Source organism: Glycine soja, chromosome 2 (assembly GCF_004193775.1).
Source record: "Glycine soja cultivar W05 chromosome 2, ASM419377v2, whole genome shotgun sequence".
NCBI classification, from domain to species: domain Eukaryota; kingdom Viridiplantae; phylum Streptophyta; class Magnoliopsida; order Fabales; family Fabaceae; genus Glycine; species Glycine soja.
In genome coordinates, this window is record NC_041003.1 from 2,158,774 (window position 1) to 2,172,515 (window position 13,742).

Consider the following 13,742-nt stretch of genomic DNA (forward strand, 5'->3'; position numbering starts at 1 on the left):
CTATGTATTGTTTATTCTTGATCACGTTTCATAATTATTTTTAAATGTATTATGAAATAGACATTCTTAAAGTATGATATTTGGGTTATGGAATAAAATTATGTTCGACAAAATTAACTGAAAAGTTAGTCGGAAGCTAAAAAATTAGCTGACAGCTGTAAGTTGAAAAACTAATTTATTAAATTAGAATTATTTGATAGAACTAACTGTTGAAGTAGTTGAAAATTTTAAAATGAAAAAAAATAATAAATCATTATTTATTTTAAAAATGTAACAAGGAAAAGGAATAAATATATTGAGGATAAAAGTGAAAGAAAATATAAAAATCTAAAAATTAGAAGCTAGTATTTAAAAAAATATTACTTTAAATAATATTTCAAAAAATATTAGAAGCTATTAAAAAAAGTTCACTTATCGAACAACCAAATGAAAAAAATTCCAAAATACTTCTTCAATAAGTATTTTAATTGTATTGTACAAAGACGTCCCAAAAGTATGATATTTTAGTTACAAAATAGGTGCTCTAGAAGAACTACACCAATTCATAAAGTGTTCTGAAATATATTTTGTAATTATTTTGTAATTTATTAAGAAATAGGTATTCCAATAGTAAAACATTTTGCTTATGAAAAAAGTGCTTCGAAAGAACATCATTCATAAGGTGTTCCAGAATCTCTTTTGTAACACATTTAAAATACCATTGCGGAATACAAATTCAAGAATTTATGTTTATTGAATTACATATTTAGTAACTAGGAAAGAAAAACATATGAAAAAAATAACAGACATACACGGTAATGTTAGTTTAGGAATTTTGAAAATATTAAAAGAAAATGGAGGTGCAGGTGAGTTTTGAAGGGTGTAGCAAGAAAGACCTAGACACCAAGTATGATAGTTCAAAGTAAGCTTGGACCAAATAAAAGAAGCAGCCCTGGATCCGAAAAATTCAAACTAGTTCCACTCTGTCTGGACAAAAACGAATTTTTTTAAATCAGGGCTTTTGTTTCTCTAGTACAATTTGAGATATATTCATAATTTTTTATTATTAAATTGATTATGAGACTAATTATTGATAGAAATGTATTAATTGCAATGTGAGGATCAATTTTTTTTTCTTTATAATTATTTAAATATGTAACTTCGAACAAATGAGTTGCATAAAAAAATTATTGGTTTAACAATAAAACTAAAATTCAGTTTCATTTCAAACAAGAAAATAAGAAAATTTCCTATTTCAAACGATAAAAAAATCTATAATTCATAGAATATTAATTATTTTTTAAAATAACGCAATAATTACTTTTTAAAATTTTGTTAAATAGTATAATAATCACTAACTATAAACATATAGTTGAGTACTCTTGAATCTCAGTCTCAGATGTACAACAACAACCAAACAATACTGTGAATATTTGTCTCACTATCCAAAAAAAGAAAATGAGGTTTATTGTGCGGATGGGCATGGCTCCCGATGCTACAAGCAATCTCGCTTGATTGGTCCTCTCGATTTCGGTTCCCATTCAAGGACCACATCTGACTTGGACTAAGCAAAAGAACGAATCTGCAATTTAATAGATTATGCCATGCAAATGCAAACCATTTGGCTTTCCTATTTTGGCATTATAATTGGATTCATTCGCCATTTCAACCCTTCACGACAATGTTGATCCCTTACGTAAAATTTCAGACATAACAGCTCAAAATGCAGAACAAATTTCTAAAATATTTTTTTACTATATTATCATAACATTTATTTTGACTTTTAAATATATAAAGTTGCAACAAACATAGCCTCAGATATAAATAACTTGCACAACAATTTTTGAAATTCATCCAGCAATTAATTTGATTCCATTTACTTTGCAGCAGCTGCAGCAGCCCATTTTAGCTGAAGAATCTTTGCAAACTCAACAAGCTTTTCAGTCTCTGGCAGAAGGCCCTTCACAGCAGGATCAGCAGCAAAAGTTTCAGCCCATAGGGTCAAACCAGGGTGCTTCGTTTCATCAAGCAATTTTCTTTCATTCATATTCTCTGAGACTCTAATGAAACTCAAAAAGCTTCCAAAACCAATGTCAACAAATCCAATCGTATCTCCTCCGAAATAGGCCTTCCCTTCACTGCACTTGTTGAACACTTCTTCCACCTTCTCAAGCACTTCTTCCGCTTGCTCAAAGTGTAGCTTCTTTGCCTCATCATCTTCAGTCGCTAGAACACTTTTCAAGGACGTAAGCCACTACTCTCAAGTAGAAAAAAATACACCAAAAATAACTTAATTAATTATATATAATAAAAGAATAAATGAAGTATGCACCAATAAAAAATTATTAGATAGTTCAGGATTATCACATTTATATGATCTGATCCAACTAATATCTGCATAACCCATTTAAGTTTTATAGTTTACCTAATAATTAATTAGTGTCATATGTGAATATTAGTGAGAATTATAATGATGATCTCAAATCACCTAATAATTTCTCATGCACCTAAATATCATTAGCTGTGTGTATGTGTTAACAACACAGAATCTGGACTGCGAGGGTCCAGAACCTCCTAAGAACAAAAGAGAAAAGGAAAGGCAAGGATATTTTTTCATTCCTCATTGCTGGTGAAATACATGCTTATTTATATTGCAATTCCTCACTAACAGAATTGCAATTGTGCCAGCTTGGGAATATTACAAAATGACAAATTTTGTTATGCTTGTTTCCCCTGCTGCAGGTCAAGGCTAATCCAGCAAGATCTTGTGTGCCAGCTCAGTAGGTCATCACACATAATCCTGAAGGTACGTTGGTTTTGTAATTCTTCTTTTCCCTTCCTTTTCTATTTGCACCTCTGTATGATTTCCTGTAATTACCCTTGTGCTTGCCTCTGTGTCTGATGCTTTGCTAACACTCCATGACCCTTGCAGAAGCACCTTGTCCTCAAGGTGATAATCCTGGAAAAATGTGGACCAGTCTTCCCACGAAGTATCATCAAGAGGGAGTCCTTGCCATTGGACCAATACTTCCTAGCGTGGAGGATCATTCAAAATTTGTTTGTGTTCCAAGATTGCTAGAAGGGCAATGATGGGTTGAGTGCCAAAGAACTTCTCAGGTAGCTGTCCAGTGGTGTCTGATGGTGGAGTTCCCTTGAATGGTTTTAACAACGAACATTGAAAAACTGGATGTATGCACGCTCCTGCCAGAAGTTGGAGTCTGTAAGCAACTTGACCAATGCGCTCTGTGATCGAAAAAGGCCCATAAAATCTCATTACAAGTTTGTCAGTGTGCTCCTGTGGTTCTCTGATAGAAGTTTGTCGATGGGGACGAAGTTTGAGCATCACCCAATCACCTACTTGGTATTCGACATCACGACGTCGCGTGTCGGCGTGATGCTTCATTAAACCCTGAGCTTTAAGAAGCTTCTTCCTAATGTACTTGAAGGTATCCTCCCTGTCAGTTAACATAGTTTCGAAGACGGCAATGTCAGAAATGTCTGTGATGTAATCTGGAATCGTGCAAGGTTTTCGGCCAAACATTATTTCATATGGAGTGGTGCTAGTTCCAACATTCCAAGAAGTGTTGTGCGACCATTCTATCCACGACAACAATTTGCCCCACGTTCCCGGCCGCCGGTGGACAAAGGCTCGCAGATACTGTTCAATAACTCGATTTAGAACTTCAGTTTGTCCGTCACTTTGGGGATGGTAAGCTGAACTCATCTGCAATTTGGTGCCACTCAAACGAAAAAGTTCCTGCCAGAAGTTACTAACGAAGAGTGGGTCACAATCCGAGACCAGACTTCGAGGTATACCATGCAATTTGGCCACAATTTCGATGAATAAACAAGCAACAGTGTGGGCTGTATGTGAAGGAGTAAGCATCCCCAAATGAATCCCCTTGGAAAATCTGTCAACAACCACGAGGATGACTGTGTGACCATGATACGGCGGCAGACTGGTAATGAAGTCCAAGGAGAGGTTTTCCCAAGGACGATGAGGCACTAGCAGAGGACATAATAGGCCTACGATTCGCTTTGTCTCATACTTAGTATGTTGGCAATCAATGCAAGTGGTAACAAATTGAGTAACATCTACACGCATGCTAGACCAATAAAAGTTTTCAGAGAGCCTAGCCAATGTTTTTGCGATGCCGGTGGGGCCCCCTGTGGGAGTTGAGTGGTACTCAGTAAGCAGGGTAAGGATGATGGGCAATCCCTGGGGCAACCAAATTTGACTTTTGTGTAAAATTAATTTATCAGTGAGCTTGAAGTCAGGGTATTTGGCAGGGCAGTTTTCGATCTCCTTGCGCAATTGAAGGTATTCTTGGTTGGTCGAGAGCTAGTGATGTATTTCAGTGAGGAAACTTAAGCAAGGTACTGACAGGACCATGCATGTAGGCACCTTCTATTCAGGTAGGCGAGATAAAGCATCAGCCGCCTGATTGTTGGCTCCTGAACAATATTTAATTTGATAGTCAAAGCCCATCAGATGCGCAAGATATAGGTGTTGCTCCGGGGTTTGAATCACCTGGGTAAGGAGCTCCTTTAAACTCCGGTGATCGGTGAGAATAGTGATGCGTTGACCGAGCAAGTATTGTTTCCATTTCTTAACAGTTGCCGTAATTGCAAAGAGTTCTCTGACATATGTTGAAGCCCGCAGAAGCTTTGGAGTGAAGGGTTTACTAAAGAAGGCAATCGGGTGGCCTTGCTGGGATAAGACTGCACCCATGCCCACCCCCGACGCATCCGTCTCCATAGTGAAAGGCAATTGAAAATTGGGCAGAACAGGAGCCTGAGACAAGACTCTCTTGAGTTGATCAAAAGCAGATTGGGCTTCTGCACTCCACTTAAGTGGTTCTGTTGTTGTGGCCTTAACCAGAGGGGCAGCGATGGTGGCGTACCCCTGGATAAAGCGTCTATAGAACCCAGCGAGCCCCAAAAAGCTGCGAAGTGCTCTGGTTGTTTGAGGTGTGCGCCACTGGTCAATGATTCCTATTTTGGCAGCTACCGATGCCACTCCCCCTTGAGAGACAATATGGCCCCAATATTCGACCTGTGACTGCGTGAAGAAACATTTAGATAACTTAAGGACAAATTGGTTGTAAAGAATTACCTGAAACGTAGTCTCTAAATGCTGCAAGTGCTCATGGAAGGAGGCACTGTAGATTAAAATGTCGTCAAAGAAGACGATGATAAATCGCCAGAGAAATGGTCTGAAAATCTGATTCATCGTTGCTTGAAAAGAGGACGACGCATTCCACAGACCAAAGGACATTACCTTGAATTCATAATGCCCATGGTGAGTTCTAAAGGCGGTCTTAGGGATGTCACCGGCGTGCATGCGAATTCGATGGTAGCCTTGCAATAAATCAAGCTCTAAGAACCAACGAGCATGCCCCAATTCATCAAGAAGTTCATCAATAGTCGGAATGGGAAAATGATCACGCACCGTGAGCGCATTAAGAGCTCGATAATCCATGCAAAACTGCCATGAGCCATCATTCTTCCTCACCAACAAGACCGGAGAAGAAAACGGGCTGGTGCTTGGCTGAATGAGCCCTTTCTGGAGCATCATTTCTACCTAAAGCTCAATCTCACACTTTTGGTAATGGGGGTAGCGGTAAGGGCGCACGTTGACCGAGGTAGAAGCATGTGAATATGATGATCAGTCGGTCTCTCCGGCGGTAAAGCAGACGAAGGTTGGAACATGACCTGGAAACGAATGAGTAATTCCTAAATTTCCGGGGGGGTGTTCGTCATCGGAGATGGCAGAAGTGTCATCCCTGAGGACCACAATGTGATAGAAAACACCAGGACTTTGTTTCCTGAGTACCTTATTGAATTGGGGTGGCAACAGCAAGTGGGAGATGGTCTCATGATCTCCTTTCAGCTCCACCAATTGACCCGCATAGAAGAACTTCATGCACAAGCTGTTATAGTTAGTGAGTACTGGTCCAAGAGACTTGAGCCACTGAACACTAAGCACGACATTGGCATCGGAGATGGGAGGATGTAGAGATCAAGGGTAAACTGAGTTGATTGGATGCCAATGGTGACTGCCTCACACCATCGCTTGCACTCCAAATGTTGTCCATTCCCTACCATAACTCGTAATGGTCGAGTTTCACGAGAGGAGAATCCCAAATGAGCAACAAGCGAGTCCTGGATTAAATTATGTGTACTACCGCCATCGATAAGGATCATGATAGAGTGGCCGGAGATGGTGCCAAATAAGCAGAGCGTTTTTGGGGCCAGATGACCCGCGAGAGAATGGAGACTGATTTGAGTCTGGGTTGGGTCGCTCACATCTGGTGGGTCAGGGGGCGATTCAGGAGAGTTTATATTAGAAAGGGACGGGTCTTTAGCATCCGCGATAAGGAAAAAAAACCCTAGAGTGGCCTCTATGGTATTTTTCGTCGCAGTTGAAGCACAGGCCGCGGTCACGACATGACGCAAGTTCCTCCGGTGACAAGCGTTTGAGGCCAGGAGCTGGGAGGCGCGGCGGTGGCGGTGGCAGTTGAGGGAGCGTTGGTGATGGCAGGGCAAAAGAGTTCGTGGGCGACGAACGTAATGGAGTAACAGGCATCACAGGCGGTGGTCATCCCCTAGTGAAGGCTCTCCCCTTGGAAAGCTTCTCCTCCTGTAGGCGCGCAAGGCCGATCGCCTGGACCAGGGTCAGGGGTTACAGAGCCTGCACTTCCCGCCGAATCTCTGGAGTGAGCCCAGAGATGAAACAACTCAGAAGGAACGGCGCAGGGAGCCCGACAACGCGATTTGCAAGTTATTCAAATTCAGCCAGGTATTGAGCCACTGACCCTTTCTGTATGAGTTTGAAGAGGGCCCCTGTGGGGTCTTCGTATTGCGAGGGTGAGAATCGTGTCTGGAGTGCCTGGAGAAAAACCGGCCATGAAGTGAATTGACCATTGCTGGTCATCCATTGAAACCAGGCAAGGGCACAACCCTCCATATAAAACGAGGCTATCGTGAGCTTGTCCTGTTCCGAGGTGTGGTGATAGTCCAAAAAATTGGTTGATCTTAAAGATCCAACCAATAGGGTCATTTCCATCAAATCAGTGAACATCTAATTTCATTCTGTGGTTGGTGACAGGTGTGGTGGAAGAAACGGGCACAAAGGGGATAATCGAAGGTGATAATGAGGAAGGGGAAGATAGTCGTTGCAAGAGGCGTCGAAACGAAGGTTCATAGAATGGATTGATTCCCCTAGGGTGAGGTTCAAGGAAGTGAGCTTAAGGATGGCATCTTCCAGCTTTTTAGTGGATGTGGTGGAGTGGAGAGGGTCAGACATGGCACGAGAGCACCAAAATGTTAACAACACAGAACCTGGACTTCGAGGGTCCAGAACCTTCTAAGAACAAAAGAGAAAAGGAAAGGCCAGGATATTTTTTCATTCCTCATTGCTGGTGAAATACATGCTTATTTATATTGCAATTCCTCACTAACAGAATCACTAACAAAATTGCAATTGTGCCAGCTAGGGAATATTACAAAATGACAAATTCTGTTATGCTTATTTCCCCTGCTGCAGGTCAAGGCTAATCCAGCAAGATCCTGTGTGCCAGCTCAGTAGGTCATCACACATAATCCTGAAGGTATGTTGGTTTTGTAATTCTTTTTTCCCCTTTTTTTGCTATTTACACCTCTGTATGATTTCCTGTAATTACCCCTGTGCTTGCCTCGGTATCTGATGCTTTGCTAACAGTATGTTTGGTTTTTAGCTTGAAGGATCAGAAGTATGTTCAAAAAGCAAAACAGAAAAAACATCTTGTTTCGTTTTTTAGTTGAGCCTAATTATTGTAAAGAATTTTGTCACAATTTTGCGTTGAAACTCATCTTGAAATTTAAGTAAAAGGAGAGTTGCTTTTACAATCTTAATTTGCAAAATAAGTTAAACTTAAGTTTACAAATTTTAATCTAACCATCCATGTGTGTTAACTTTTATAATAATATCTTAATTAAAACTCGTATCATCCGTGATTTCTGATAGATTCACTTTGTAAAACCTTTTTTTCCATTGTTAGAGACATAAATTATGTCACATTAGTTGGTACTTGGTAGGAATAACAATAACATAAAACCAAGAAGTACCTTGTCATCGATGTAAGAAACCCAAAATCGGGCATTAGCTCGATCATATGCATTTTGTGGAAGGATGGAGAGAGCATTGTTGGACCAAACCTCATCTATGTACTCAACTATGATTGCAGATTCACATATGACTTTATCTCCATGGAAGAAAACTGGGATTTTCTTGTGCACAGGGTTGGACTTAAGAAGCAATTCACTTTTGGGATTCAAAGTCTCTTCAACAACCTCATAATCCAAACCCTTGAGGTTAAGGGCAATCTGCACCCTCAGGGCAAATGGACTGAACCAAGCACCCAAAAGCCTCAAGTCCCTTTCAGCCATCACTGTTTACTATAACAGGTCAAACACGGAGCAATATTGTGTTTGTTTTGTTAGGTTACTCAGCAGGAAATGTGGAGTTTTATGTATGGGAAAGGAGGGTGAGATAACATTGTGTGATAAGCATGCTAGAATAAATTATTAGGTAATCCTAAATCATCCATGTATGTATGGAATATTGACCAATTTACAAGAAACATATATTTAGATTATTTAATTTTAAAAAAATAAATATATCCAGATTAAATCAGTGATAAATTAAACCACGACCACCTAATAATGTTTTCTTGAATAGAGGCTACACCAAATATATTATGCATTGAACGCATCAAATATGTCGATGACAACTGATTAAAGATATTATATAATGATTATTAATATAATAATACAAATTAAAAAAGACAAAGGAAATTACACGATGCTGGAATCAAAGTTCTTCTGCAAAAGTCAAAACTACCCAGGACGTCGTGAATGTAGGAACCGCCGACGATACTGACTTTAAATGAGTTTTATATGTTCTTTCGTACTATTGTAATTATAATGAAAAAGAAAACCAGTCCTCAACAGAATTTTATCGTAATGAAAGGAAAAAAAAAATGTGACGCAAGTGATGAAGTTAGATGCCAATAAAGTTCTTAATAAAAACTAAAGATGAAGGAAGCAATGATAATAGATGCCAACGTTTTCCACGGTTTCACATCTTCTTCCTCCAGTTTTTCAATATTCAGTTTCATATATCTTTATTGTATAAAGTCTTATGTTCTGTGATGACGTATTGTCTTGACTCTTGAGGGCAAGAGAGACATAAGAGAGTGAGAATGCCAAAGACATAGGGAGTATTTTTTTTTCTTCTTAAATTTAATTTAATATCATTTTATTTTTATTTATTTATAGATATTTTTAATATGGTGGCACTATCTTTTTTAATGTGTTGAACCCTTCATATTTAGGGTAGTGACTACTACCCAAGTTTTTCCCTTAGGAAAATCAACTCAAATTGTTTAATGTGTCCAACTCTTCATAATTCATATATAGGGTAGTGTTTTACCCAAGGCCTCCTCAATAGTCAATACATGAACCCAAAAAGTTGAAATTCACACAACAGTGGGACACAATAATTCAAGTGGGACAAACTAATAGTACTGCAGTTCAAAGAACAAGCCAGAATTGCGTTATCTTGTTTTTCTTGAACGATTCAATATTTAAAAGCCTTACGAATGCAGTTTGACCATTTGAGATGAAAAATAATTTATAAATATAATAAGTGATATGACTTAATAAGAAAATTGAAATACAAAGAAATAAACGATAAAAAATAAGTATTTGTAATATATGAGATATAATTGTTTAATCTATAATAAATTACCTCTAATTTGAATTGAGTTATGTAAATTTATTCAAGAGGATAAATATCTTTTGATATATACTTTTATTTGATTTTTAATTTGACTCTTAATAAAAATTAAACTTCTCATCGTTTAGAGTTTGATATTCCACATTTTTTTAATTCTAGAAAATTATTTTGATTTTTAAATTTAGACTTTCACCTTTGTATTGCAATGTGTAATTTTGATATTTTTATTTTACAATTTATCTAAATTTTTTTCAATTTTTTTTACGTACCTATTAGAGATGATATGATTGTTTGATGCATAGTGAGATTTTTTTTTATAAAGGTTATTGTTTTTCGTCACAAAGCTGTATGGTTGTTTTTCGTTCTCACACTTTTTTTATTTACCCAAACCTACTTCATGTAAAAAAAAAACATTTTAATATTACGAAGATAAAAAATATACTAAAAATTTACAGAAACAAATTTTAAATAATTTCATATTTATAAGAATAAAAATCATATTTTAACATATACTTTTCACATATACTTGATATAAGTTGTGTGCCACCGGGCCCTCGTATAAGTGGCTAGTAACTTAGGTTTTTTTAAATATATAATAGGACAAAATTTGTTGGGAAAAGAATTTTTCTTTAATTGGTACTCTACTTTTTTTTAGTAAGTTTCATGACTTTCGGTAGTGGAAATATTTTTGCTTCTAGATAAATATATATATATATATATATATATATATATATATATATATATATATATATATATATATATATAAGTTGTGTATCTTTCCAAATAATATTTTTTAGTAGAACCATTACTATATTGCGTTTGAACATGATTTTGAATTCTAAATCACAATTTAACTGAAAATGGAATAAAACTCTTTATATGTAAAACTAACCATGCTAGCAGCCCATGGAGAAGAAGAAGGGTAGTCTTGCAGAGAAGATGGTGTTTTTGTTCAACAGTATCCTCTTTAAGTTAGTCTGCTGTCAAGAGCTACCTGGCCACAAAACAAATGGATTGAGCCCACTTGAGGGATTTTATTGTAACTGTCCTCAAGAAACCGAATCTCCTAAAATAAAGAAAAAAGCAGGGTTCTTTGCTTCATCAAACACTTTTCTTTCATTCATCTCTTCTATCACTCTCATCCAACTCCAAAGGCTCCCAAAAGCAATGTCAATAATTCCAATTGTATCCCCTCCCAAAGTAGGCCTTTCCTTCACTGCACTTGTTGAACACTTCTTCCATCCTCTCAAGTGCTTCTTCCATTCCCACAAAGTGTGGCTTCTTTGCCTCATCATCTTGATCAGCTGCTTCAGCCAATAGAGCATTCCGCATGGACGTATACCACTACTCCAAGACTAAAGATTAGTACTTATTCAATAAAAAACACACGAAAGCTTATAGCCTCTATAAGTTGGAAGTGTTGCCGCATCCAACACCGACATACCCTAGCATTTGTTTCATACTTCTTATTAGGTATATAACTTATACATTTGAAAAAACATTTTTTGGTTAATTTTAAAAAATAAATATATCATCAATTTAGATATTTTATTATATGTTATTATTTTATTAGAATCTCTTTGTTTATTTGTATGTGGTGTCCGTATCATAGACATTAAGACATTAGTTTGTCGAAGTGTTTGTGTTAGAATTTGTGCTTCATAGCTTATAACTAACTTTTGATGATAATTAAGCTGTTCATGCAACTTAATAAAAAAAACTTCTTGAAAAGGCCACACCGCCGCAGGTAACTTAGCGAAACACATTACTTACATGAGTTCAATTAAGTTACATATATAAATTATTGAGAAATGATACCGTACCACTGTAAATTAAGAAGTTCGGGTATAGTTGAATTTTATAACATCTATTATTTCTTCTCTACCCATTCATTTGCCTCCATATTTCAAAGTAATAAACTCAACTCATATATTCTTGCCTTCTTTCTTTATTTCACATTAACCCGCACATCAATCCAGCACCAGCGAATTGAGTTTGAGTTTGAGTTGTGTAAATTACATTTGAGGCTTGCAGCTAACAATTAACATGAATTTTGTCATTGGTACGTCTACAAATTCTATAAACTCTTCTCAGTAATAATATTATGCCTCCTTATCATTCGTTTAGCTCAAACTATATTTACATATAAGTTCTAACTTCTAAAATTCTAAATATACTGTATATGAACGCAGCAGCTAAACACAGCTTGCTCAAAACGACTAAGTGTGGAACTTCCTAGCTTCGGAGTCCAGAATTCTAGAAAAGTTAAAGCACTGTGGAACTCATAGATTCTTGCTTTTATTATTATTATTATTTCACATTAACCCGCGCATCAACTCAGTGAATTGAGATTTGAGTTGCCCAAATTATATCTGAGGCTTGCAGTTGGTGGATTGATGCGCGGATTAATGACACAAAGAAATAAGGAAAGAATCTAAGTTGAGTTTATGTTTTTGAAATATGGAGGCAAAGAATGGGCCGAGAAGAAATAATAGATGTTATAAAATTCAGCTGTACCAAAACGGCAAAACCCCCTTAATTTATGGGTACGTTCTCTAAGTTATTTCTAAGTTAGTTAGTAAAAGTAAAAATAAGAAAACCAAAAACCAAAATCCAAAATCCAAAATCAAAGGGGTTTAGTTTAGATGGTAAAACTCTGGTACCTTCTTCGATTTTTAGCGATGAAAAAAAAATCAAAACCAAAAGGAATATATATAAATACCTTGTCATCGATGTAAACAACCCAAAATCGGGCAATAGCTCGGTCATAAGCATTTTATGGAAGGAGGGAGGGAGCATTGTTGAACCAAACCTCATCAATGTACTCAACTATGATTGCAGATTCACATATAACTTTATCTCCATGGAAGAAAACTGGGATTTTCTTGTGCACAGGGTTGGACTTAAGAAGCAACTCACTTTTGGGATTTAAGGTCTCTTCAACAACCTCATAATCTAAACCCTTAAGGTTAAGGGCAATCTGCACCCTCAGGGCAAATGGACTGAACCAAGCACCCAAAAGCCACAAGTCATTTTTAGCCATATAAAAGATCAAAATGCACTGTGTTACTTAAAAGGAAATGATGCATTTTATGTATGTGAAAGAAAGTGAGATAACATTGTGGGATGTATCAGATAAGAATCAACTTACAAGTTGAGCAGAGACACGTACAACAGTGCTTGGGACACAGTAATTCAAGTGGGACGGACCAATTAATAATTATACTGCATGCATTGCAAAATGCAAAGAACAAGCCAGAATTGATGTGGTCTTTTGTTTTTTATATGATATATCTTTCTTTAGATTTTTTTTACTAGGTCTTTAGATCTAGATAATAGGAAAAAATGCGTTGGTTATTAATTTTTTATTAAAAGAATTAATTTATTCTATGAACTGATTTATTTTTTTGTTAAATTTGAATCGTTTTAAAATACTAGCATAGTCACGCACATTAAACATAATAATATTATTAATATGAAATGATTAATTTTATTTTTTTAAGTCGATTCAATCTTATAAAATTGATAATTTTGAAGAAATAAAAGTAGAATAATTTTTTTATGGGCGGCTCAATATTCCAAAAATCATAGAATAATGATGCATGGTTTTTTTTACCCTAGCTTTGAGATAAAAAAATAGAAAAGAAAATAAGTGAAAATGTAATTAGTAATGTGACTTAGCATGAAGATAGAAACACACAGAAATAAAGGATATAATAAAGGATAGAAGATAAGTATTTGTAACATGAGATATCATTGTTTGACCATATATAATTTACGTCTAATTTGAATTGAGTTATATGTAAATTTATTCAAGAGGATATTTTGATAACATGGTTGTTTGATGGTTAAATAAAGAGTGATTATATTTTGATGAAAATTCAGTTAATAACTTTTTTTTTTCATTTTCTTTATCATATTACATCATCAATCAAATTAATCATTTATTTCTCGTATTTTTTTCTCTGAAGTTATAGACAAT

At 36.1% G+C, this 13,742-nt stretch overlaps 1 protein-coding gene and 1 pseudogene across 1 annotated transcript; both read right to left on the reverse strand.

Moving 5' to 3' along the window:
• Window positions 1–1,544: 1,544 nt before the first annotated feature.
• Window positions 1,545–8,495, reverse strand: LOC114379409 (glutathione S-transferase U18-like). Its single transcript, XM_028338062.1, has 2 exons — window positions 8,089–8,495; window positions 1,545–2,233 (listed from the first exon to the last, which is right to left on the reverse strand). The coding sequence occupies exons 1-2, from the start codon at window positions 8,407–8,409 to the stop codon at window positions 1,856–1,858; spliced, it is 699 nt and encodes a 232-aa protein (XP_028193863.1). The 5' UTR covers window positions 8,410–8,495; the 3' UTR covers window positions 1,545–1,855.
• Window positions 8,496–10,590: 2,095 nt separating this feature from the next.
• LOC114379428 lies at window positions 10,591–12,840 on the reverse strand (annotated as a pseudogene).
• Between the last annotated feature and the right edge of the window lie 902 nt (window positions 12,841–13,742).

Excerpts from the sequence above, each read along its gene's own strand:
- LOC114379409 (XM_028338062.1), bottom strand. The coding sequence starts at position 8,409 with ATGGCTGAAAGGGACTTGAGGCTTTTGGGTGCTTGGTTCAGTCCATTT. Across the intron at positions 2,234-8,088 it reads TTTCTTACATCGATGACAAG|TGGCTTACGTCCTTGAAAAG; the intron begins GTACTTCTTGGT and ends ACTTGAGAGTAG.